Source organism: Lycium ferocissimum, chromosome 7, assembly GCF_029784015.1.
Source record: "Lycium ferocissimum isolate CSIRO_LF1 chromosome 7, AGI_CSIRO_Lferr_CH_V1, whole genome shotgun sequence".
In the NCBI taxonomy this organism is placed as follows: domain Eukaryota; kingdom Viridiplantae; phylum Streptophyta; class Magnoliopsida; order Solanales; family Solanaceae; genus Lycium; species Lycium ferocissimum.
In genome coordinates, this window is record NC_081348.1 from 38,050,309 (window position 1) to 38,076,184 (window position 25,876).

The 25,876-nt window shown below is 35.8% G+C and overlaps 2 protein-coding genes across 14 annotated transcripts; both read left to right on the forward strand.

The window, feature by feature from the left end:
• Positions 1–902: 902 nt before the first annotated feature.
• LOC132062817 (transcription factor bHLH113) lies at positions 903–3,607 on the forward strand. Its single transcript, XM_059455305.1, has 5 exons — positions 903–1,410; positions 1,523–1,642; positions 1,761–1,826; positions 2,205–2,321; positions 3,149–3,607. Exons 1-5 carry the CDS (start codon positions 1,126–1,128, stop codon positions 3,317–3,319), a joined length of 759 nt encoding a protein of 252 aa, XP_059311288.1. The 5' UTR covers positions 903–1,125; the 3' UTR covers positions 3,320–3,607.
• Positions 3,608–6,707: 3,100 nt separating this feature from the next.
• LOC132064840 (DNA repair protein REV1) lies at positions 6,708–24,562 on the forward strand. Of its 13 annotated transcripts, XR_009416660.1 has the most exons (25): positions 6,709–6,942; positions 7,892–8,036; positions 8,423–8,538; positions 8,644–8,720; positions 9,302–9,804; positions 10,892–11,035; positions 11,224–11,356; positions 11,447–11,535; positions 11,639–11,689; positions 11,766–11,969; positions 12,694–12,813; positions 14,109–14,201; positions 14,712–14,771; positions 14,860–14,946; positions 15,084–15,167; positions 15,266–15,338; positions 16,681–16,749; positions 16,919–16,996; positions 17,495–17,740; positions 17,852–17,922; positions 18,044–18,645; positions 20,469–20,529; positions 20,921–21,012; positions 21,217–21,284; positions 22,685–22,823. XR_009416660.1 is itself a non-coding variant. In XM_059457974.1 (23 exons), the coding sequence occupies exons 1-23, from the start codon at positions 6,752–6,754 to the stop codon at positions 22,832–22,834; spliced, it is 3,447 nt and encodes a 1,148-aa protein (XP_059313957.1). In that variant the 5' UTR covers positions 6,708–6,751; the 3' UTR covers positions 22,835–24,562. The 13 variants fall into 13 exon arrangements, 5 of the variants coding, with proteins under 5 accessions (XP_059313957.1, XP_059313958.1, XP_059313959.1 ...); XR_009416655.1 differs by lacking the exons at positions 20,921–21,012; positions 21,217–21,284 and adding an exon at positions 23,595–24,562 and having other exon boundaries at positions 6,708–6,942; positions 22,685–23,559; XR_009416656.1 differs by lacking the exons at positions 20,921–21,012; positions 21,217–21,284 and adding an exon at positions 23,786–24,562 and having other exon boundaries at positions 6,708–6,942; positions 22,685–22,907.
• The last annotated feature ends 1,314 nt before the right edge of the window (positions 24,563–25,876 follow it).

A 25,876-nucleotide genomic window follows, 5' to 3' on the forward strand; every position in this document is an offset into this window, starting at 1 on the left:
GAGCCTACATTATTGTACGCTAAAAAAAATATCGTGTTCTATATAAAATATTGACGTTTCGGAGTCTTCACACACGATTAATCATTGGTCAAAGTATGAAAAAACACACTAAGTGTTACAAAAAAAAAAAAAGTTTACTAAATTTTCTTTTTTTCGTAAAAAAAAAAAAAAAAAAAAAAAATTAGAGGTAAAACGTGGACACGTTTTACAAAATATATTTGTAAAACGACAGTTATACATTAATTTTTTTTTTTTTTTTTCGTTGACTTGTCGGGAAAAAAAAAATTTTGGTATATCGTGGATCGGCCCACGATATACCCCTTTTGGATATAAATTTTTGGGCACCTTTTGGTAAATACGTGTATTTTTATACGCTAGCTCAACCTATTACTCCCTTTGTGCTACGTGGCCTTGTTAATTTCTTTTCTGTCTTTTCTATTACTAATTTATTTTTTTAAATTTAAGTGACTGAATAATGATGGTGTAAAATATAGTTACACAATTAAATTAATTATAAAATAGTTGTAGGTAAGTTTTTAGAATTTAATTTATACATTGTGAGTGTAGTTTAGCTCATTACACCACGTAACTTGAGAAAAATATATACTCCAACAAATTTGCTATCACAAATTAAAATTCAGTGATAATATAAGAATATTTACACTTTATAGTGATAATATAAGAATATTTACACTTTATGTACCTAAGGGCGTGATCAATAGAGTGGTTAAAAATCAAGAATTTTTATGTTCAATTTTCAACAGAAATAAAAAAATATGTGATTTTTTTTAAATATGTCCAAATCTTGGTGAACAAAATTACTTATTTCTAACTCGGACACTACAATTGTTTTAAAATATATATATATATATATATTTACACTTCACTAGAAAAATGTAAAAATGAAGTCGGGGCAATGGGTCAAATATAAGAAGCCAAACAGTATAGTAAGAATAGAACAACACAGTGCTTATCTATCTTTGTCCCTGTCCATTTTAGTTCAACTTTAAAAGAAGCTTCCGTCGTTTACTCCCATAAACAAACCCACAAACCTCCTGTTTCTTTTTTCATCCCCATGGGTCAAAAAATATAAAGGAAAAAAATCCACCACTATCAGATAGAGCAATGGCGAGTGGTGAAGGGTATAAGGAAGAGATACTGGACGAAAGTAGCTATTCAGAACTACTGTTTGCGGATGATGATGACCTAGGAGGGTGTTTCAATTTCACATCATCTTCTCCAAAAATGCTCTGTTTTGGTGATTACAGCAAAGCATGTGATAGTCCTCTTGTTGAAACTTGTTCTGTACAAACACCAGCACCAAAAAACCAGAAATCTGGAGTCACATGCACTGGAGATTCACCCTCAGCTTGTTCAAGTAGGAACATCAGCAAGCCCAACAAGTCCAATGTATGTACAGATTTTATGTTTTCTTATGTTAGATAGTGATTTTTTTTACTTTCTTGTATTTTCTGCCTGATTTGATTTTTTTGGGTTTCTGGATTGTTTGTCCTTTGTGCAGAAAAAGCGAAATGGGGCAGAGAAAGAATCGTCTGAAATAACAAGAGCAGTTCCTGCTGGAAATCAGAGAAATGGCAAGAGGACAAAGGTAGAAAATTCAAATGTGACAGCCCATGCAAAGGTCAGAAAAATGAAAAAACGAAAACAGACAAGTCAATTTGCATGATAACTGAAGCAGTGTTCTATTTTTTTTTCTACTTTTGATCTCTTAACATTTGAAATTCTGGACAATAATGCAGGTTAAGAAAGTGAAGCTTGGTGAAAGAATCACAGCACTACAACAGCTTGTATCTCCCTTTGGCAAGGTTCATTTTTCCTCTCTTTCTAATTAATTACGTTAATTCTTACTAATTGTAGTCAATTCTTGGAATTTGGATTTTTATTTATAGAAGGATGATACCTGCAAGTTTGTTGCACCTGATTTATTTTTCACCAACATCCTATTTTTATTAAATACCGTAAAGGGCCTAAAATGCCCTGAACTATCGTTTTTGGTATGATAATACCCTTCATCCGTCTTTCGGGCCAAAAACCATAGTTTAGGGCATTTTAGGCCCTTTTCCGTTTTTTTGTATCGATTGGTTGTAATTTGATAAGTTGAGAATAATTCACGATTGGAAATATGCAATTTAATGTGACATTAAAATGAATATTAAGTTGATTTGAAATGGGAATAAGTGCAGACAGACACGGCATCAGTGCTGCATGAAGCGATGGGATACATCAGGTTTTTGCACGATCAGGTTCAGGTCTTGTGTTCTCCTTACTTGCAGCAACAGCGCCTGTCTCCCTCCTTACGTGTAAGTACTTTCATTTTTGACCATTTCTTCTCCTTACCCTTTTCACTAAAGTCCTTATTTACTACTTGTACAACAACCCCCCTTTTCTCACGGGCCTCCCCTTTTATTGTCTTCGTGACAAAAAGGTAAAACAAATTATTCGGTGGCGAATGAAATGAGTTGAGAATATGTTTCAAATTTCGATAAAAAAAAACTAAGTGATTTCTTTTCATTTGTCTTTTGAAATTTGTGGTAAAAAACAAGCGTTAGATATTTTTGTCATTTCATTAAGAGTAAAAGGAAAAATTTAAATTTAAGTTGTTTGTTATTATAGAAAAGTGACATTCTTTTTTGGGGCAGACTAAAAGGGAAGGGTGCCACATAAATTGTGACAGGGAGAGTATTTAATATTTGTCCTCGTGGGAGGAAGCAAAACATCCATGAAACCAGTGGTGAAGTCACCTTCGCCAAAAAATTGTGCGGTCTACCTAGGTCAAAAATTTAATTTTTCCATTATATGTTAGATCCCCTTAACTTCTTTTTGTATTTACGTTCTTTAATTTTGACATCCCTTGGTGAAATTCTTCGCTCCATTATTTCGCTAAATTAGTCGAGATAAGCACGCGTGAAATTTCAATTAAACAATGAAAGTTATAAAATAAAATAATATATTTACACTTATATACATACCGCCCAATTTAAAGAATTTAGCGTGTTGTAACAAGTAATTGTCTTATATTTTCATGTTACTAATTCTATCTTTTTATCAGAATATCATATTTTAGCCTAATAATTGCATAGAGGTTACTCCACATATATTGAGTTTGTGGGAATTAAATGTGACACAGGAGGGCGGAGAAAGCGGGGAAATGGAAGAACCAAAAAAAGAGGTGTTGCTAAGGAGTAAAGGACTTTGTCTAGTCCCAATAGAGCTCAGTATGCATGTAGCTGATTCTACTCTCAACGGCGCTGATCTTTGGTCGCCTGCCGCCATGATGAACAATAATATAACCCGATGAACAATCCCTTTTACTGTTTTTGCTCTCTCCTTTTTCTTGTTTTGGTGGGGGTTTGATATGACAGTGTATTGCAGCTAGGGGAAGAACCCATTTTTGGATATAAAAAGACGTGATCAAAACTAGCTAGCTAGGTAGTATAAGTGAAAATGACAGTAATAGGAAGCAACTGGTTTTTGAAAGCTGATAGATCTCGAAGTGAAAAAAAGGAGAGAGAATCCTTTTGTGGCAGCTGATTTATTGGTTGTAGAAACATCAAGTGTAAAAGGCAACAAAGTTTGGGGTTGGAAACACTGCTGTGTATTGGAAATTGTACAACTTTTAGGGAAATGGTAAAGTGTATTACTCTTTACAGATCGAAGAAGGATTCGTGGACTCCATTCCTCTCGATCGTCTTTAATTTCTTCAAGATCTTGGAGGTTAATTTTACCTATAGTCACTAAACATATATAGTCTTCGTAATTTTAAAGTTATAGAATTATTTTTGTATAGTAAAGTCATTAAACTAACTATTTGTAACACTAGCTAGTAGCTACTAAGCTATGTGTTTGTTGTCTAGAAAATACATATAATCAGCAACTTGACACCAAAAAATGACATGTTATTGACACCTCATCATTTTGCCATTTTGTATCAATCCACGTGAGAAAAAAGATTATTTAAAAAACTCACATATCATAACTTATAGGAGTAGTAATTAATTTGAAACATAATTTTTTTTTAAAATATTAAATAAAAAAGAAACGAAAAGAAAAAATGACAACCCTCGCAAAACCAACTTGAATCTAATTACGATTTAAATCAAGTTTTACCGAAATAGGATTTTCTTTTCGTGCCATACGCGCTTAGACTTTACTTTTTCCCATTTTTCTTCCTAGTTCAATATTTGTTCTCGAAGATCTTCTTTTCCGTGTAGAAGCAAACTCCAAATTTATGGCCAAGTTCTTTCAGTACTTGATAAGTTGGTAAAATACCAACTTATTTCTTCTTTAATCTTAGATTGTTGCTATGTTTTGATTGAGAAAATAGTGGATTTAGTGTCGGTTACTTCCATTTTATAGGATCATATGATTGAGAAGAGCTTTGGAGGAAACCAAGTGAAAAAACAAGTTAAAAAGAGACAAATTGAAGAAAATGAAAAAAGTGGCTAAAAATGCAAAAAAGTAGCAAGAAATATAAATCTGAAATTTGCAAAGTTGAAGGCTATTTTCGTCACTTTTGATTGAGGAAATTGGAGCACTACAAGAGCAAGACTTGGGGGAAATAAGTTTCATCTTTGGCCATATTTTCAAGCTTGAGGAGCTAGGGTAAGAGAAGATTTGAACACTTTAATGAGTAAACTCTTAACTCTTTCTTAAATTCCTTGTTATGTATTGAATATTTAAGTGTGTGGCATTTTATTCTTTCATTTGAATCTTGTTTATGAGAATATTCATCATCAAGTGTTGAATTAAATCTCTTGTTTTGTTTATGTATAGAATGATTTTTATTTCTAATGAAATGATCTTTGTTTCTTTAATTAATCTTGTTCTTTAATGTTTCTTAAGGGATTAGCTAACCCTAGGACCCACCCATTTACTTCGATTTGAGCTCGGAAGAGGAAAATTGAGGTTGGGAAAGATTAATTAACAAGAATTTGGGGCTTTAAACCTCATCTAATAACTTGAGCTATAAATAGGAAATTTAACTTAAGATTCAATTGCTTGTGCTTAATATGGAGGAATCAATGAGAGGACATCAATTCAAATCCTGGATTTTTGAATTGAGAGAGATCAAGAATTCTCACCATTTCTTAGATTCATGGACCCAATTCAATTCAAAAGATCCTTCATTCACATTTTTTTCCACCAAGAACGTTTTCTAAAACTCTTTGACCCCGAATTTTGGAGTATCCTACTTTCACGCAATTCACAGGGTTCAACAAGCAATCGATATTTCACGATCAAGGGTGTAATACTCTTTGTAGTAGCAGAAAAGCTTAGAATGAAATTTATTGATTTGGTTGGAAAACTTTCAATGAGATTTTAGAAATCATTATCTTTTAACATAGACTCGCTCTTAGTTGTAAAATCGTAAAATATATTGGATCGTTACTCGAGAGTCCCTTGTATCCATGCTTGTGGCAATTGATCATTTTACCCGCTTTCTAGTTTAATTTTATATTTGTTAGTTTTAAAATCAAAAAAATAAAATATTGAAAAAGTGTTTGGCTTAGCGTAGTTGGTGATAAATCATTTAATTTCTCAATCGCCTTTAAATTGTTCCTTGTGAATTCGACCCGACTCATAGTTGGGTAAATTATATTGCGACGACCGAGTATGCTCTCTTTGAGGAGTGGATTTGGACGTTATCAGTAATCTTACAACGAATTTTTTTTGCTCTTTTTTATTTTGGCTAAAGAGCCCCTGGGTTGTATGCCAATCATATGTAGCTTGAATTGTGATGCCGCAATGTTTTAGCTATTGCCGATCCTTGCAAATCATGTGTAGAAATGAATATTTTTGATTTTTCAACTTCTTGAAAGAACCAAAACTGTCAGGGCCTTCTACTCGTCTCGTACTATTAAAGCGATATTCGAAAAACTCTCAACGAAATATCTTTAAATATTGAAAGACCAACTTGTAACTTTAATATAACCTCACATGTTCTAATCTTTTGATATTCTGAAAAATTGGCTGGGACAAGGTTGGAAATCGCATCTACAACTCTAATTATGCAATTAATGTCATATAAGGGTCACAAAAATACACTTTTGGTTATTGCCGATCGCCGAAAATTGTGCACTAATAGGAAAAATACTTTTTATTTTTTTTATTTTTATCATTTCTTTTAATAGTTATAGGTTAAGCATATGTTGATTTTTACATTAAAAAATTATGTTAATTACAATAAACACCCTATATTATGAATTAATTTCAGATACATCCCATGTAATCATAGAATCAAACACTTATACCCTTGTACTATGGAAATCATACAATTATACTCCCTTAAGAGATATATAAGTATTTAAATATAATCTTTAAAAGATAAGTTAAAATTATAAATAAAAAGTTTTTATGTGTTCATTCTTTATGATATTTTAAAAAGGAAACATTTTTATTGAAAATCTTTATTTACATCTTTGATTTTAAAAGAGAAGAAATATCTTTTAAATATGTATCTTTTAAATAAATACAAATTACTCTAATTATAAAACAAACTCTAATTTTGCATATAGTATTTGAATAATCCAAACGGCTATTCTCACAAAGGCTCACCCTCTCCCCTCGAACAAGGAAAAGGAAAAAATAAAAAGGATTTGGGTTTAACCGACGCTTAGTTCCGCGGGTTCAAGAAATAACCCATGCCCGTTGCTTTCAATAGTCTATATATCTCCCGCTTCATTTTAGAAATCACACAATCCCATCAGATTTCAACTTTCAGTTCTCAGCCATGGAACCGTCACGCTCAGCGAACTCGGGTTCCAATTCAAAACGAACTTCAAATTCAAATAGCAATCAAAGTAACAAGAAGAAGAAGAAGACGATGACGAATCAAAAGACCCTAGGCATGGCTTGGGGTGCCAATTCTCGTTCTGCTTCTCGTCCTTCCTTCAACAGTTCGCCTTTCTCCAATTTTGGCAGGTAAAAATCTTCTTCTTTCTTTACTTTGTTTTCCCTGATTAATTAGAATCTTTGTACACTTTCTTGAATATATTGCACTAATTAAAATCATTCTAAACTATCTTGAATATTTGAACAGTTTTATACGCCCAAGAAAACATTACTTTGAGTTGACTTGGAATCATGGGTTGATCGTCAAAGAAAGTTTAAGACCGGCCGCTAGTGGAATATGTGTTGATCATCAAGAAATATTATTCTTATTTCTGTACTTTGTTTGAACTGATATTGCAAAATCTTGAACATTCATTAGAATCTTTGTGCACTATCTTGAATATTTGGACAGTTTTAATAGACTGAAGAGTGTTTTCTTTTGAGTTTACTTCGAATTAGGTGATCGTCAAGAAAGTTTAAGACCGGCCACTACTGGAATGTGTGTTGATCATCAAGTAATATTATTCTTATTGCTTTAGAGACATTAAATGAAAAGAGTCTGAGTAAAATCTTCTTCTTTCTTTACTTTGTTGGCACTGATATTGTGAAATCTTGAACATTAATTAGAATCTTTGTACATTATCTTGAATATTTGAACAGTTTTAATCAGCTGAAGAGTGTTTTTCCTTTGAGTTGACTTCGAATTAGGTGATCATCCAGAAAGTTTTTGACCGGCCACTAGTGGAATTTGTTGATCATCAAGAAATATTATTTTAATTACTTTATAGACGTTAATTATTGGAATTAAAGGAGTCCAATTAGTTTGTTGTTAGAGCATAGTTCATTGATTTTTATGGACTGTTTTTAGAGTTTGACTTCATATGTCTCCTCTATATGGCCAAGTACACGTCTTGCTTACAATTTACTTCATAAAAGACCCCTCCACTCTGATTTGATGTGTATAGTGTGTACTATATGACTCGTTTTTGGTGCTGATTTCCTGATCTTTCCATTGTGGCTTTTGACAACTTTGCTGTAGTTACATGGCCGTAAAGAATCAAAAGCTTCACGAGCAGTTTGATGCGGAGGCATCAAGCACTTCTCTCAGTGGTCCAAGCTCTTCAAAACCTATATTTCATAGTGTTTCCATTTTTGTTGATGGATACACGGTTCCTTCCAGTCAGGTTTAGTGCATTATGGTTTCTTTCTGGTCTATTTCCTGTTATTTTCATGACGGAGATTAATGTGATATGATTGCTTGAAGATATGAATTAAAAGAATAATGATGTTGAATAATTGTTTCATCAATAAAAAACCTTCTCTAAATTTTGAACTGTCGAAACAAATGATTACTTGTATTCTTGCTTTCCGTGACACGAATTGTCTCTACTTTTGTAAGAAAGAGTTCATTCAATCTGCATGTAACCCCGCATGCAAACATCCATCTTCATTGCAATCAATACATTGAGTATAGAATTATCATATTCTTTTCTGTACCTCACTGATTGTCTCATATGGAAGATTAGGTAGCTTCTCTTGCAGTTTATTGAATTGAACAATACTTCTTCAGGAACTTCGAGGATATATGTTGAAGCATGGAGGCCGTTTTGAAAATTATTTTTCTAGGCGCCGTGTTACTCATATAATCTGTAGTAATCTTCCCGACAGTAAGGTCAAGAATTTAAGGTCAGTTCTAAACCAAGTTCATCAGGCTGTCAGTTTCTTATTTTTGTATCTCTGCCGAAACAGAAATTGCAATTTTTTTCTAAGATTTGTTTGAATTTGATATAGGTCCTTTAGCAGGGGACTTCCAGTAGTCAAACCCACATGGGTGTTGGATTCTGTTGCTGCAAATAGCCTTCTGAATTGTAAGTTTATATTTCTATGACTTTCTTTTTAACACAATCTAGCAAGTTCACCACTTGTTTACTTTTTAGCTCTTTTATGGTGATTTTCCCTGAAAACATCTTTGTGGGTGAAAGGATATTGTTTGCAGAAGTTATTTTGGGGGACCTGTGCTTCTCCTCCTCTTAGGCCTCTTTTTATTTCTTGAATTAGCAAGGGGGATAAAAAAGAGAAGAACAAGGAAGTGCTCTTTTACGTGTCTTCTAGTTATGTTTGTATTATATATTTGTATTGCAAAGTTTACAACTTCAGGCCTAGCTCCATCTTGTGAAGAGTCTACTTGAAGGGAAACACGGAAATGCTAAAGTACTTGAATCGTAAGAAGATTACCTTGTTCCCTTAGATGAGAAGTTTATAATGAGGTGCATGCACCTTTATCAAGTTCTTTATGAGTCCTGGGATATTCCATGAATTTTGTTTCCATCATTTTCTTGTAAACTTTGATGAGTCTACTTTCTGATGCTTCATGCCACTTACATCAGTACTTTCAATTTTCTCTCTTACTAAGCAACATCGGTTCTCTGTGTTGTTCTGTTGTTTTCAGGGGTTCCTTATCAGCTTGATCAGCTTGCAAGTGAAGCTAATAACCAGCCTAAGCTTTCTGCTTTCTTTATGAAAAACATTGCTGTTTCTGATGATGCAGCAACATGTTCAACTGGCCAAGCGACATCTAGAGTTGAGAGCCCATTGTCATATTCTGGACCAATTAAAGATCCTATATCCTTTGAAGAGTGGCAATCTGCAGAAGATTTGAAGCCTTGTACTCTAGAATTTAAAGAAGATCTAGTGCAAGAAAACTACAATATAGATAGAGTTGAAGAGTCAAGTTGTGGCATGGCAATGCAAGAACTGAGTGATGCTGCAAGTGGAGATGGAAGCCATGCTCCATTTTCAGCACCTTCCAGTCCGCACAATGATGGATCAGGTTGTAGCGACTGGACGAGTGATCCTGTTAAAGAGGGACCATCAAATTCAAAGATTCCTAGGTCTCCTAATCAGGGACATTCAACTCTAGTTGATCCTAATTTTGTGGAAAACTACTTTAAGGTACACATGTTAATATCTTGACATTAGCATTGCTCTTGCTTGAATAAAAAAAAAAAAAAAAAAAAAAAAAAAAAAAAAAAGGAAAAAACCCCTAATGAACAATCTCTACTCCAAGTCCGTTCTTCTTTTTCCTTTTGCTAGAGTGTTGATGTTAGATTATATTGTTATAATTGTTAAGTTAATTATCATCACATATTACAACACCTTTCTGCAAATATAACTTGGTTTTTGGAGCTCACATTTAAATTTTGATGTGGACTTGTAAGTGTGAAACGAGCTTACGAAGTCGATTTTGATAGATGTGTTGGACTAAACATCCAACCTGGACTTTGAGGCAATGGTTGTAGTAACTTAAGATGAACCCCCCGGATGCCCTTTATACAGCCGACGTGGGATATAGTATATATACATACACACACAATATGTATATTGATAACTTGGGGGATGTTATGTAGCTCCAACACCTTACCAAAAAAAATATATGCATCTCCAACACTTTGATAGGTGAAATGCCAGGATACATTATTTTTATCATAATAGGGCACCAAAGAGGAGCCTCTCATGTGCAAAAAGCTTTTGTTCAAAGGATAGAGAAGGCTGAGCTCATAGAAAAATATGTTAAAGGTGCTATGACGTTGGTATTCTTTTTTCCAAGGATTGCCAACAGGAGATCCACATGCTCATATCAACTTTTTTTTTTTTGGGTTAAAGTTGTTTTAATGACTAACCATAAGTTATCAACTTACTTTATGCTTCTGCTGTTGCTGGACCTTTGAAGAGTGTGGAAGACCTAATTTCATTTGAATATGAAGAATCAACAGCCAACTCATAGCTAGATATAGTGTTGCTTATATTACTTATACTAAATTCTTGGCAACCAGATTTTCTGGGGCCTTTTGATGCTATGAGATTACCTGCTTATGCTTGTGGATCTGTTAATTTGAATTTGTTCATTAGCAGCTATTGCATGGTACAACTAATATATACATAAATGTATGTGTATATTGATCAAGTAATTGCATATCGAATATTAAAAACACCTAATGCCGAAGTGGCTGACATATTCCTCATGGGCTTTTGTCTTCAGTATTCTAGGTTGCATTTCATTGGTACCTGGAGAAACCGGTATTGTAAACGATTTCCTAGCTCCCCTGGTGGGTTTAGATGCACAAGTTCAGGCCCTAGTTCTTCAGCCACAGCAAATAAGACGATCATTATTCATGTGGATATGGTAATTTCTGCTTCGATGGTCTGAAAACTTGACTTGTCCTCTTTATGTTGTTATGCCTGCTTCTATGTTCTGGATCCTCTTCCTTCTCATCCTCCTCGATCTGAAGGAATGTCATATATATGATATATTACTCATCTCTGTAGATTATTCTCTGTACTGAAACAATCAATTCAACTTTACTTGTTCAGGATTGCTTTTTTGTGTCTGTGGTCATTAGGAAGCGCCCTGAGTTGAAGGATAAACCTGTTGCCATTTGCCATTCAGATAATCCACGCGGAACAGCAGAAATATCGTCAGCAAATTATCCTGCTAGGGGTTATGGTCAGTCTTTCAGTCAGTAATTCAATCTTTCCATAAACATCATCCTGTGTTAGAAATTCGGTCGTCATTCAAGCCTTTTTTTTCTTATAGGAGTAAAGGCTGGAATGTTTGTCAGAGATGCCAAGTCACGTTGCCCTCACCTAGTCATACTTTCTTATGACTTTGAAGCTTATGAGGAGGTGGTCATGATATTTCAGTTTCTTCATCTTGTTCTTTTTTCCCCGTTTAATCATATTCTTTTTTATTTGGATTTTGAGTCCTAATTTCTGATTTCATTTGCAGGTTGCTGATCGCTTTTATAACATCTTGCACAAGTACTGCAACAAAGTGCAAGTATAGCCTCAAAACTGTTTGTTGAGCAATTTCGTGATGTTTATATCTCTTGATTGGAAATTGCTACCGAATGCAGGCCGTAAGTTGTGATGAAGCTTTTGTAGATGCCACTGATTCTGGAGTAGAGGACATTCAAGCTTTTGTCTCAGTGATTAGAAAGGAGATTCTTGAGGCAACAGGCTGTACTGCTAGTGCTGGTATCGCTGGGAATATGCTTATGGCTCGTCTTGCTACTAGGATTGCAAAACCTGATGGGCAGTGTTACATCCCTGCTGAGAAGGTAGCTTACTTCGAGCTGTATTTTTGATGTATGAAGAGGAGAGAACTTATGTTTTGATCTCTGTCATCTTTATACGTGTATCTTCTACTGCAGCTACATCTTTATTGGTTACATGTCAGTGCTTTCTCTTTAACTATTCGTTGTTAACCTCCTTACCCAATAGTCCACCATGCATTGTGAATTTGCACGTACTTCTAAAAAGGATATGCCTGCAAGTGAAATCAGATTTTATAGGCTCCACTGTCTAAAAGTGAAGTTTCTGCCAGGGCTTCTCCATTGCCACATGAGAGGCTATTTTTGCTTCATTTTATTTATGTCTTCATCCTGTTCAAGCATAATAACCTTTTTTGCTGCAAGAATCTGGAGTTCAGATGGAAATCAGATGAATCCTTGAATTATTTTACTAAAAAGAAATTAAACAATTACAGTTTCTTATTGCCCTATAAATAGAAAAAAAGATATCCTTGAATTTTTTGCTAAGGATAAATCCCAGAAAAGGGCTATTTTGATCACATAGTTTTGTGCCACCACTGATACTGTTCTATATCAAACACATTTCTCTTCTTTAGATCCTTTGATTAACTTTCCTTTTTGATCATCTTTTATTCTAGTGTCTACTACACGTAGTGGAAAAAGAGGAAAACAAAGGCTTGAAGATCATTCTAGAGAAGTAAAATAATTACTGTGATTTCACTGTGCTGATTTATCTTGTTGGCTATATTAGGTGGAGGAGCACCTGTGTGAACTTCCAGTAAAAGCACTTCCTGGAATTGGTCATGTGTTGGAAGAGAAGTTGAATAGGAGACAAATCACAACTTGTGGGCAGCTGCGTATGATTCCCAAGGTATTCATTGTTTAATATTTGTTTCTTTCTGCAATATATTGGTGATTGCTGTCATGGTTTCGGTTTTTCTATCTACTTATAGTTTTGTGTACAACAAGCACTGTTTTGAATCTCCTTTGATCTGGTTTCTCTCAGATACGTTTCACACTTGAAGAAACACTACAAGAGGACTTCATGAATCGTTAAATCTCTTGCTACAGAGATCTTCTTGTTCATATTATCTTTGTTACCATATTTCTTTTTAAAAAAAATAAGATGATGGTATTTTATTAAAGCTAAGTACTAGGATGGTACTGAAAATTGTATGAAGGGGTATGTCTGTTATATCTGTGAGAGTTTGTAAGCAGAGTTTCTTCTAAGCGGGTGGCCTAGCGGTTGAGAGCTGGAGTGACAGCCTTGGGAACCAAGGATTGCCGTCTAGCAGGGACGACACTAGTTGAATTCTTCCAATCATTCTAAGCTATGGAAGGGGGGGGGGTAGAGTTATTTGATACCTAGGCCAGTGGAGGTTGTAGGTGCAGTAGATTAGTTGAGATGCGCAGCATCTGCCCAGATACTACTGTTCCTAACAGAAGAGTAACATTATGTTAAGTCTACTTGTCTATTTGCCTTCTCCATCCAAAGCCCTCCATGAAAAAGGTTTCACGTTTAACAGATAATCTCAATTGGATAGCTATTAAAGAAAGATGACGGTTGTTATTCATGCTGTCTGCTTGAGTCAGAGTCCTCTTTGCCACTCGTCTTCATGCGCACATTCCCACCAATGTAAAATCGAGCATCCTTGGAACCTTCATTAACTAGAGCTGATGAAATAGGGGATAAATTGTTTATTTAATGCTGCATTTAACCAATTTGGCTTGCTGATCAGCTCCTGGAGTTTATTTCAGCTGGTGATGTTTTGTTAAACTCGTGATTAAAATGTTTTCAAATTATGGTCATTCGGCAAAAATGAGAATATCTTGTCTTCTTGTTGTAACTATGATCTAATCAGTGCTTTCTAAATCCCTATGGGGGTTATTTCTTTTGAGGAAAAAGTATGTCGAAAACATCACAGCACTTTGTTAGATCGTTGGTTGGTTATCTTTTCTTAGAATTGCTCAAGACTTGTCTTATAGATTAAAGAAGCAATTTTTTTAATTGGTGAACACTTTCATCATTTTTTTGCTGTTATTCAGCTGGCCGAGTAGGATGCTTTTCTCCTTTATATGATATACACCAATCGTGGTGGCACAAAGAATGCTTTATATAATGAAATATGGATTATATAATCTCCCGTTCATTTGTTGTGTTTCCAGGAAACTCTCCAGAAGGACTTTGGTTCTAAAACCGGCACTACGCTATGGAACTATAGTAGAGGGATAGATGATCGGTTGGTTGGCATGATACAGGTTAGGTCCAACACAGAATATCTTACTGTACCGCTTTTGTTTGTAGGCTTTCTTTTGAATGGTGTCATAGTCACACAACTGACTCACGAACTCCGATTGACCTTTATTTCACCGTTTCTTATTGTTTTGGATATTGGAGACTTGCTTAATGATTGATGAGGATTTCCTTTGCCTCCTGTGCTTGTTCTTGCTTCTAAATTGCTCATTGATTTTGGTGCCAATATAAGCACAGCCGCTCAAGTGGTATCGGGGTATGTGTGTGTGTGTGTGTATATTTATGATATTTTCAGAGCAAAATTCTGGTTCCAATTCGAACACTGTAAGTTGTACGTATACACTGCTTGCATTGTATTTCTGTAGATGTCTTAAAAGCTGTTCTAGTACCTGTCAAAAGGAAGCAAATACTAGTTACATGCTTCACGAATCTGCATCATGAAGTTTGTCATTTTTGTTTTGAATCAGTCATGTGGGCTCAAGCCAAATATATAAGCCTCTCGATAACTTTTGCAGGAAAGCAAATCCATAGGTGCAGATGTTAACTGGGGCGTGAGGTTCAAGGATCTGAAAGATGTTAGATTTCCACTAAAATCATTGTTTGTATACCAAAATCATTGTTTGTATACCTTTGTATTAATGCTTATAAAATACCTCAATTCAGGTACAACATTTTCTGTTAAACCTTTGCAAGGAGGTTTCATTACGTTTGCAGGGGTGTGGAGTGATAGGCCGGAAGTTTACCTTGAAGGTCTCTCTCTCTCTCTCTGTTTTTCTCCTTATGTAGCCATTTTTTTTAAGATTATAGTTCATCGCTGAACTCTTTTAGTAGAACTAGTCATATAGTTGGTTCTTATGCTGTTTTTGCACCTAAATATAACAATACAGATAAAGAAAAGGAGGAGTGATGCAGGGGAGCCAGTAAAGTATTTGGGCTGTGGTGTTTGTGATAACTTGAGCCATTCTGTCACGGTATTAATATTTTCCGTGATAACCTTCTGCTCCATGTTTTTTAATTGTAAGAATTTTTTTCTTACTTCATGGTATTAATTGCATTGTGCCACTTGTAGGTGCCAATGGCTACAGATAGCGTTGATGTGCTTGAGAGAATCGTTTCACAGCTTTTTACTACTTCACACATTGGTAATTGCTTCTAAGTGAATGCTACACTTTAAAATAAGGGTTTAAGCCTGCACCCAAGGGTGTGGCCTAGTGGTTAATGAACTGGGTGTGAACCTAGGAGATCAGGTTCATATTCCAGCAAACACTAGGTGGTTTCTTTCTAGGGTGAAGGCCAAAATGGAAATGAATTATCTTAAGAAATTTTAGTTGATCTCAGTGTCATTTCAATGTAAATAGCGTGTTTAACTTTGTTCTCTGGGATCAATTCACTTCACATTCAAAGTTATGGGCTTTTGTTGTGATTTTAGTCTGGATTATCCTTCTTATTTGCTAGTTTTGATTTTCATCTTAATACATCTGTGGCAAAATGATTATCTGAATTGATTTGAGAGTCGAACAAATGGTTCTTGACTGTAATTATCAAATATGCTTTTTTCTTTTGTCCATTGGGGAAATATAGAACTCTATTGTTTTTCATATAATTCTAATACTTGACTTAATTCTCAGAAGCTGAATCAGTCAAATTAAATTTTAATAAACTAAATAGGTCTTATCAATTTGGGACAGAGTATCAGCTTTTGTGTGTGACATTCCATATCCAAGCAGCTTTCAGTAAACTAATTCATTTGATACATTATGTTATTGAGGAAAACTCTGAGCTAACCATTTGAGCATTGCTCTGTGCTTGTTTCTTATCCTTATTCAACTTCTGTCCTCCGTTTGATTTTTGGAAGAGTCTGAATAGTAATCGTAACTCCGCAACCTTCTATAGGGCTGAGGTAATGTCACTATAATTTCGTTCTTTGATATAGTTTTTGTGTACACACACACAAGCATTTCTCTATTGGTATTACTATTGCTGATAAGCTCAACAAAGAGTGAGAAATGGAAAGTTGCTCGTTTCCTCTCATGCAGAAGCTCGGCTACTTGTTTTTCATGATTTAGCCAAATTATTGTAAGAACAAGAGTTGTCTTGGAGATTGTAACATACAAGTGTTGTAAGTGTTACGATGGTGAAGAGAGCTGGGAGAAGCCTTTTCCTCTTTCCCTTCAATAGGGAGTTTCTGCACTAGCGGCGTTTCTTTTTCACTTAATTGCTAGCTGTATCAAATCTGTAATCTATTCATAGTGAATTTGTAAGATTGCAGACTTTTAAAATTTTCTCTTAAGAATGTTGAATTCCCTTTGGACCAATGAGTTTTAGAGTAACAAACTTCGATTTTACTTCCACATCAACCATTTCTTTGTTGGTTATTTAAAAAAACATTGTTCTTTTTGTGTCAGAAATGAGCCAAAAGCTATGACTAGTAGGATAATACCCTGTTTTCTGCTTGTATGATTGCTGTTTGAATCTTCGGTGCAGATGTGGAGGACATAAGAGGCATGGGATTGCAGGTCTCAAAGCTTGAAACTGCGGATAGTTCCAAACAAGGTTTTTGTTCTGACTAGAATGTCTTTTCTAGTTACTTACCGTTCCTGTAAAATGCTTGGGCTTTTCTTCATGTTTCATACATCTCTCTATGCCAGTTATGATGTTATGAGGGCGACAGTATGCCATTTAGGAACTGGATTTTCTACTAATTTCATCGACATATATCCAGGGAAAGAGAAATATTCCATCAGATCTTGGCTCACTTCTGCCTCTGCTAAGACGGGTCACCAAAAAGGTGCTGATGCAGGTTTGACTTCCTCGCTTGCTTTCATTGGCTTGTCCAAATATTTATTGCCTCTAATCATGCCTATTGTATGATAGAAATATTACTAACACACTTATCTGGTACTGAAACTCTCTGCTGGTTTCGATTCTGTGTTCTAATCTCATGGGAGGTTGTAGACCTTTTATAGGAATCTCTTTAATTTGTGTGTCTAAAAAGTACTTGAGGACATCATAGTTTATTATTTAGATTGTTTCCTTTCTCTGTCCATAACAAGAGAAACTCAATGGGATTTTTTATTGCAGCAGCACTGATGGATGTGGAATCTCTTTTTCAATGCGTCTGTTATAAAGTTTAGCATGATGGCCTTATGTTGTTGCTTCATGTCAATTTATTCCAACTCCTATTTCTGTGTTTTCAACAAGTTATTAACTAAAAAGTATCGCCAAACTTGTATTGAGTTCATTTTCCACTGAAGACATGCTGGATGAGTCTGAATTCGATCTACTTCTGATATTACAGATAACGGTAAAAACAGTATTGGTGAACGACAGGCTCAGTTGCAGGGTGATCCAAGTACACCTTTCATTGAAATAAGTGCAGCTTCGCCCTCCGGTACTGCTGGTTTTGGACAGAGCGGAACTCTTCCTCCTATGAACGAGCTTGATATAGGAGTTATAGAGTCTCTTCCTCCTGAGGTCTTTTCAGAAATTAATGACATGTATGATGGAAAATTGGCTCATTTTATTATTGAAAATAGAAGCAAAGGTGAGGGTACATTCCTATAAATTACAGAGGGCAGTTGGTTAACCCAATTAGCTTATGTATATACCATGTTGTTATAAGCTTTTACCTCAATTCTCATATCTTTTAAATTAGGTGTATCAGAAAAAGAAAACATATCTTCTGTTTGCCCTGATGCACCAGATGAAGCTTTTGCTGCTCATGAGGTATCTTTATTTTTTTCTCTTCTGGGGATGGGTTAGTATTTGGCCTGGGTTAATAATATTGGTGATGATGGTTATCTTGTTTCGACAACTTCATGGTGTTGATTTCTGGTGGCTATTATAGGAGCAGCAGTATAATGAAGAGGAAATCCAAGTAGTCTCTTTTCCTAATAAGCTTTTTGGTGATATGAAAAGTGAGCCAGTGTCTGATGCTAGTGTACCCAATCCGGACGTGGTTGTTAATGCTCCTGTCTCGGGAGGCATCAGTCTAATGCCCACTTCTCTAAGTCAAGTAGACACCTCGGTTTTTGAAGAATTGCCTGAGGAGTTGAGAACAGATATACTTGAACTCCTTCCTGCACACAGGAACAATGAATCTTCACTAGATGCTTCATTGGTCTGTTCTGATAATACGAACAGCAGTCCTTCTATTTCAAGCATTGATTTGTGGGTTGGGAATCCACCAGAATGGGTTGAAATATTCAAAGCCAGCAATTGTCAGATTTTGCGCGTTTTGGCAGAGATGTATCAGAGAGCAGGAGCACTGAAACAGTTATCTGCTGTATTGCAGAGGACTATGTCTCAGGTTTATATTCTCCCCGATGTCAGCACTGATGGATGGGCTGAGGCTGTTAGTTGCTTATGCGAGCTTATCAAGCAGTATCTAAAATTAAAAATTTCAACTGATATTGAAGAGGTTTACATTTGTTCTTGCCTTTTAAGAAGGTATATACTAGAGACTAAACTTATCTGCAGCGTGTGTTCATTCTCTTAAGCACATCTCTTTTCTTGGCACTTGCTTCTGTATTTCTTTTCTTCTTTGAGATCTTAAATTTCTTTGTTGATGCTATTGTATTCCTTCATATTCATCCTTGGAAATTTGAAGTAGAAACTCAATGCGATGCTTATACATGCAGAGTCCAAGGTGATATGGAAGTTAGACAGCCACTAAGTGTGGTTCTCAAGTAAAATATTTTGATAAGACTTTTCAGGTAAAATTTTGGAGGACACAGACTGGCAGACTTACGGTCTCGCTATACTACAACAACAATTATTCTTTAATCCCAAACAAGTTGGGGTCGGCTATATGAATCCTCACTTTTCGATTTAAGCTCAACTCATGTCATCATCATGCCAAATAAAAATAATAAGTAAAAAAATAAATTAATATATATAAATGCAACAACAACAACAACATACCCAGTGTGATCCCACAAGTGAGGTTAGGGGAGGGTAGAGTGTACGCAGACCTTACCCCTACCTTGGGAGGTAGAGAGGCTGTTTCCGATAGAACCTCGGCTCAAGGGTCTGTTGATTTAAATATATATGAATAATAACAATAATAATAATCATAATATTAGAAGTTCTCTAGCTAGTCTAATTTTTTTCGCCTATTAGTGATATCATCTATAGGTTGGACTTAAGCGGCCTGCATTCACTATCATATAATGTTGTTGGTCTTATAGTTGTTCTGTAGAACTTACCTTTCAATTTGGTAGCCATCCTTTTATCACATAACACCTTGATAACACTTCTCTATTTCAATCATCTGGTTTTACTTCTATGAGTAACATCTTCATCTACCATTCCATTCTCTTGCCTAGATATCTAAATTGATTGCATTTTGGCAGCACCTCAACGTTGTTCTTCTCATGCTGACTAAACTTGGTGCATGTATTCAATTCTACTTGTACTTATCCTTAAAAATCCTCTCTCTATAGTGCTTCTCCATAGTTCAAGCTTTTAGTTGACACCCTCGCTAGTTTTGTCGATTGACAGTATCATCAATAAATAGCATACACAATGGGACCTCATCTTTTATTGTGTTGGTTAGCTCAATCATAACTTGGGTAAACAAGTAGGGCCTCAATGTTGATCTGTGGTGTAGACCCACCGTTACTGGAAACTTTTTTGTATCTCCTGTTACTGTTCTCACGTTATTGACGGCTCCTTCATACATGTCCAATATGACATTTATATATTTAATATGAATTCCTTTCTTCGCCATCCCGCCAAAGGACCTTTATGGTACTCTATCATATGCTTGCCCCTTCCCTTAAAAAAAAAAAAGAAAAAAAGAAAAAAAAAAATATTGTTATTGTCGGAAATGTCAGTATAAATACTGGAGTAAGGGCTTTAGTATCCAAGAAAACTTAGGATAGAGTACTATAAAATGCAGTCTTCACAGATTCACATAGGCTTCTCCTGTTTTTTACCTTCCACAACAGCTGGTGAGGAAAACTGGAGGGACTCTTGAAAGCTGTCTTTTCAATTTTTTTTTTTTTCCTTCTTCTTTGTCCTTTCTTCTGGTGCTTTTGGTAAATACCTTGTCTAGTATAATGATGACGTAAGCCTTCATACACCTCATCAATATCTTTGTTGTTTGGATATTTTGGAATTCTTTTGCATTGTTTATTCTTTAATAATATTTACCTGTTTTACTGCGAGCAACAGCACAAGTAAACATGGAAAAGTGTAACGCCGCAAATACATTTATGATTTCTTATGAATGAAGGCCGGGTCTGACATTATTGAAATTGTGACATCAGGTTAACTGCAAGGTCAAAAATTTTCCTAGATGTTTACAACGACTTGCTTCCTCATTTTCAGGTACCATAAGTAGTCCAATTTTATTATTCTTGTTGATATGTGTACCCATAACCAGTTAGTAAGTGCAGGCTATTATTTTCAAAACCAGTTACACTTAGATGTTGCTAAACTTTTTAATTAGGTAGAGTCTCTTTTTTGATAGTGATTACAGAAGACTTGCTCTAAAAGGTTAAAGTATAAAGTGAGGGAATCTTTTCTGATATATTGTTATTATATCTGGATGAGAGAAGAAGTGAAACAGCAATACAATAAAATGAGAGTGACATCTTAGAAATTCTTTGAATTCTTCTGATGCGTAGCGTCCTTTTTTACAATAGCAAATTCAAGTTTAGAATCTGAATTACAGTGAATTCGTGACCTAGCCTGATCAACATTTTATCTCAATTGGTAGGCATCGGTTAGTGAGAACTATGGTGGAAGCTTTTATATAGCTTCTGTGAAGGAGTGATGCGTGGCGTGCCTTCTTTGCCAAACAAGTGTCAGGTGCTCTACGTCTACAAGTGCCCTTTCTGTGTGCTCACTTGCTCTACCTGTAAATTGGCTTTCGATGCAAAGGACCTCTGGTACAAGAACTCACATCTGGTCTAACAGAAGATCATGCGAATTTTTGATAGTACCACATGAAGTTAGAAGAGCTCTGTTATCTTTGCCGTCCCGTCTTCTAAGATAGTGCCTTTTGTTATGCAGGTGAGTGCTTCTTCTTTCTACACTAGCAATCTTGCTTTTTTGACTTCTCTAGGAAATTTATTGAATTTGTAAGTTCTCCTTATTCTTGATTTGCCGTGGGTCTATCGGAAACAGCCTCTCTACCCTCATTCAAGGTAGAGGGGTAAGGTCTGTGTACACCCCACCCTCCCCAGAGCCTAAGTTACTCGGACTCTTCGAAAGTGTTGCCGCACCCGTGTCGGATCCTCCAAAAATACACTACTCCTGACGGATCCGACACGCACCTGATGACATCTTAGGAGAGTCCGAGTAACATAGCCCAGAGCCCACTTGAGGGATCACACTGGGTATGTTGTTGTTGTTCCTTATTCTTGATTTCTCTTCTTCCCCTCTTCTCATGTGTCTCAGAAGGACCTAGATACGTCCTTTACTTTATGAGATTTTTCCTGTTAAAGATTTCTGAAACTGTAAAGTACTGCCTTTTCTGTTGAAGATTTTGTAACCTTCAAATGGTCATCGTGAACCAAGACGTGATAGAGGGTTATTTTTAATCCACATCCCATTTGTCATTTCTTGAATCTTCTTTTTATTTTCGTATGCTATTTAAAGCATTCACATCTGATAGAACTGGAGATCACTGTAGGTACCTGTGTGTTTCGAGAGAGTTATTTCCAATTTGGTGATGTGAACTGCTTGAGTCAGTTAAACATGTATTCATTTTGTCCTAGGCTTACCTTCTGGAGGTCCTGTATGGATGTTCCAAGGACATCCTTGATAGTTATCCGACTGAATAGTGAAACAAGAATGCTATTTTTCGCTTCCCCAAAGTTGATGCATTGTTTGAATGGCGTCTCTTCCTAGAGGGGATTCAGTAAATTAGAAGTGTTAAAACAATTAAACAATAAGTAAATAAAATTCTCCTTTCTCTAGCAGTTTGAGCTTTTATATGCTATGCTCATACAATTCGACATGATATCCAAGTAGGCGCTTTGGATTCTATGTCTCATTCACTTGTTAACAGATTAGTAGTATTTAATATGTGCTTGCCCAAGTAAAAGGAATGAGGAGTCCATACAGAATCAATTTAATAGGTACAAATATCCTCTGTAATAATTTGAACTTTTAGATGAGGTAGCAGTCACACGATTTAGCAGGAAGGAGAAAGGAGTTCGTGGCTTACAAGGCGTCAAAATTGATAGTTGGAGAAGTATTGGACAACAAAAGGATGAAGTGGTGTTGACACCATTGCCCTGTGAGAGGACAGCTTTTGTCCTTCTGTGTCATCATTACTACTACCATTTTGGTGTACTGTCAAGAAAACTGGTTCATGGAAAACAGTGCCTGTTTGTCCTTGACTTGCTTGATTCTTCTGTTTAAGGATATTTTTATCTCCCTTTATGTATGCTATTTTCTTCCCACTTCTCTCTCTTCTTTTCTAGTTTTATTGTGCCAGTGATGATAATGCTTATATTTGATTTTGTTATTGCAGAAAGGAATCCTAGGAGTCTGCATTTGTCTGTACTTTGGCGTTATTGGTCAGGCCTCACTCCACTGTAAATGCTGGTTGGATAGAGGAGCAGTTTCCATGGTTGTGGATTGCTCTGATGCAGTGTTGAGGCAGAAAGATGCAAGGTGCTAAGTTCATGGTTGACCATGCACCTTAAATTAAGTGCTAAAAAGATTGCTTGAGAGATCATTGGACTTCTTGGATGGTAATGTCTTATAATTTTGATATGATTATATCTATCTTTAATTGTGAAGAAGTTTGTATGATTCCCCTGCAAATTTGCACGCGAAAATAATGTGATTGTTTAGGCACCCACACGTTTTAGTTTAATAATTGAGTAGAGTTTCTTCTTCCTTCTCGGTATGTGCGTCTTTGATACACTCGTATTTATATCTGTTGTACCCGAATATTGCCTGTTGTTATTGTCCTACATGAGTGAGTCCCTTTCTATTTCACTCTGATACTCTTACCTTAACCAATAAATATCATAATGGCTTCGTTTGTGGGATACTCTACCTTAACAAGGCGCTATATTTGTAGGTTTGCTGAGATTGTTGAGTTGTTGTAAAGGTATACTATTTGAGTGTGGTTCTGTAAGTACAAACTATTTAAGTCTCTGTTGAAAGGCTAAAATATTGATGTTCAGAAAAGGATTTGGACACTTTCCTGGAAGTGTGTTTGGTTACCAAGCTTCGGTTTCAAATTAAATATGCTCAGTTTGCCATTATGCAGTCCAGTACACAGTTAATTAAACATTCCTTTAGCTGACCCCGATAAATTTAGGATCGGATATTGGGTCGCGGGTTGCTCCATGTGGGCTGACCCGACCAGGTTAGTAGAGATAAAGAATAAAAGGGGTTATTAAATATGTGAGAAGTAAAGAATAAAAGAGGTTATTCGGAGCGAACTATTCAGGTTCTTAAGGATATGCTTCGTGCGTGTGTGATAGATTTCGGTGGGGATTGGGATCAGTTCTTGGGTATGACAGATTCTTGAAAAAAGTTGGTTGAAAAATAATTCATTTTATTGTGTTTGCTTGTCATAAGATATTAGCAAATGACTTTTCTTACTTCTCAACTGTAGTATTCTCGCAGTTCCGGTAACTTTATGACTTCATATCCATCGCTTAAACATTATTATCCATCTTTAATGTTCAAGAAGTTACCAGAAGGTATGTCGTTTTTTCGGAAATACCTTTTCTCATACCGAACGCACCGTGTTTTTTATTTTTCATGTTAATGAAGATGGAATATTTTGTGCTGGAAACAGGTAGATAATTTTTGAATTTGTTTGGTCCACAGGTAGAAACTTTGTTTACATGAAAAACATTGGCCTGTCACAGTCGTAATTGAAGCATATATGCAAGCGTCAGCCAGCACCTGATCTGGCCGTGAAAATTAAAGAATACCTGCTCGTGCTCATCACGTTTTGCCGTCGCATTTTTCAAACAGCGTGCAATATATGTACGACTGTTGACCCAGTTCACAGTTGAAATCGCACTGTTGGTTTTCAAAATTCTTGATTTAAATACATGTGAGGCTCAAAGGTGGATCCAGCATTTGAATTTAGAAGTTTTGAATTTTAAAGCATGGCTTTAAGTGTTAATGACTGGATTCTAAATTTAATGTGTACATATTTAACGAACTTTTCAGCACAAGCATACTGTTTGAGTATAGGTTATTGGGTTCAACTGAATCCGTATCTGAAGTTTTACCTCCGCCCCTGGTGGTGCCCCAACATTTATCTTTTGAAATGTTTCCTTATCTCAGTTACAAGGATTTGCTAGCCGTCTTGCTTGAATTTTGAATTGGCTTAACACGTCGTCAGTGCACTCTAGTAATATTCAAACTTCATCAACTATTATTTGTGTTTCATGGTGGATTGAAAAAAACAACTGGCTTCTTTTTCGTTTTTTCTATTATTTTTTTTCTGGGTATTTTCCCTAGTCGTTCTCCAAAGAGCTGTTCGTCAGTCGTCAGCATGAGGGATATTCTAAAACCGGAAAAGGTGTAAAGACTAACAAGTTAAAATTAGTGCTGCCAAAATGAAGCATTTAGGTCTGATCAAATATGCCGGTTTATATTTGATAAGATCTCTCTTCTGGGATGTTGCCTTCACGAGGTTCTTCAAATTCAAGCATTCATACAGAGGTTAAACTCTATGCATGGACGGTGGAAATGGATATTTACACAATTTAGGTCACAGGTAATTTACATGTAGGTTTTTGAAAGAAGCAATGATTGGAACCTTAGTAAATGCGATTACTATCTTTTGTTTTAGGGAAAAAACATAAAAGTTCCACCGAGATGGTAAATATGATAATTAATTTGTTAAAATAGGTCAAACTGCAGAATTACCTTTGTTAAATTGCATTAAAAATGTAAAAATCATTTACAATGTCGGTGGATTTAACTTTAGTCCAATTTATATTCGACACTTATGCAATTTGGGTAAAAGGTAGGCAACTGAGGCTCCTAATTCTCTGGTCAAAATCCTCACATCTGACCAGTGATCCACCGGCTCATACAAAAGCTGATGAAAAAAGGGTGCATCTCATTAAGAATTGAAGTATGTACAACAAGAAAATCGACAAAAAGACGCTTGTAGAGGAAAGTCTACGTGTCCTCAGTCGTGAGAACACCAATTTGTGTGTGGCGTTGGCAAAGTTGTGTGTCTCAAAAGTAGGTAGGGTTGGAGGAAGGGAGGCATGGTTCGACCAATGTTTTGATAGACTATTCATTCTTTGGTCTTAGTCTCTTAGATAGCAATGTGAAAGACTCGAAAAAGATAGGGCAATTCGCGCAGAATTGCCCTTCTTTTGGGGTGGTCTTTAAATTTTGCCCCTCATATTTGAAATCTTTAAAATTTGCCCTTCGCTAACACCCATAGGTTTCAGGTTCGAACCCACGCGCGCAAAATTTTAAAAAAAATTCGCAAGGCGTAGTTTAAATTTCGCTATCCGGGACCAAGATACTTTTGTTAAGGAATTACCAAAGTTATCGGACCGCAGATACTTATGCCTGTGGGCGGACTTGGCATAAGTATGCGGATCCGCATAACTTTGATAATTCCTTCACAAAGTTATGCCGGTCCAGATAAAAGTTTATGGATAAAGTGGATCCATGCCTACTATGTCAAAGAGTAGGATTTGACCAATTTAACGATGCTTGGCGG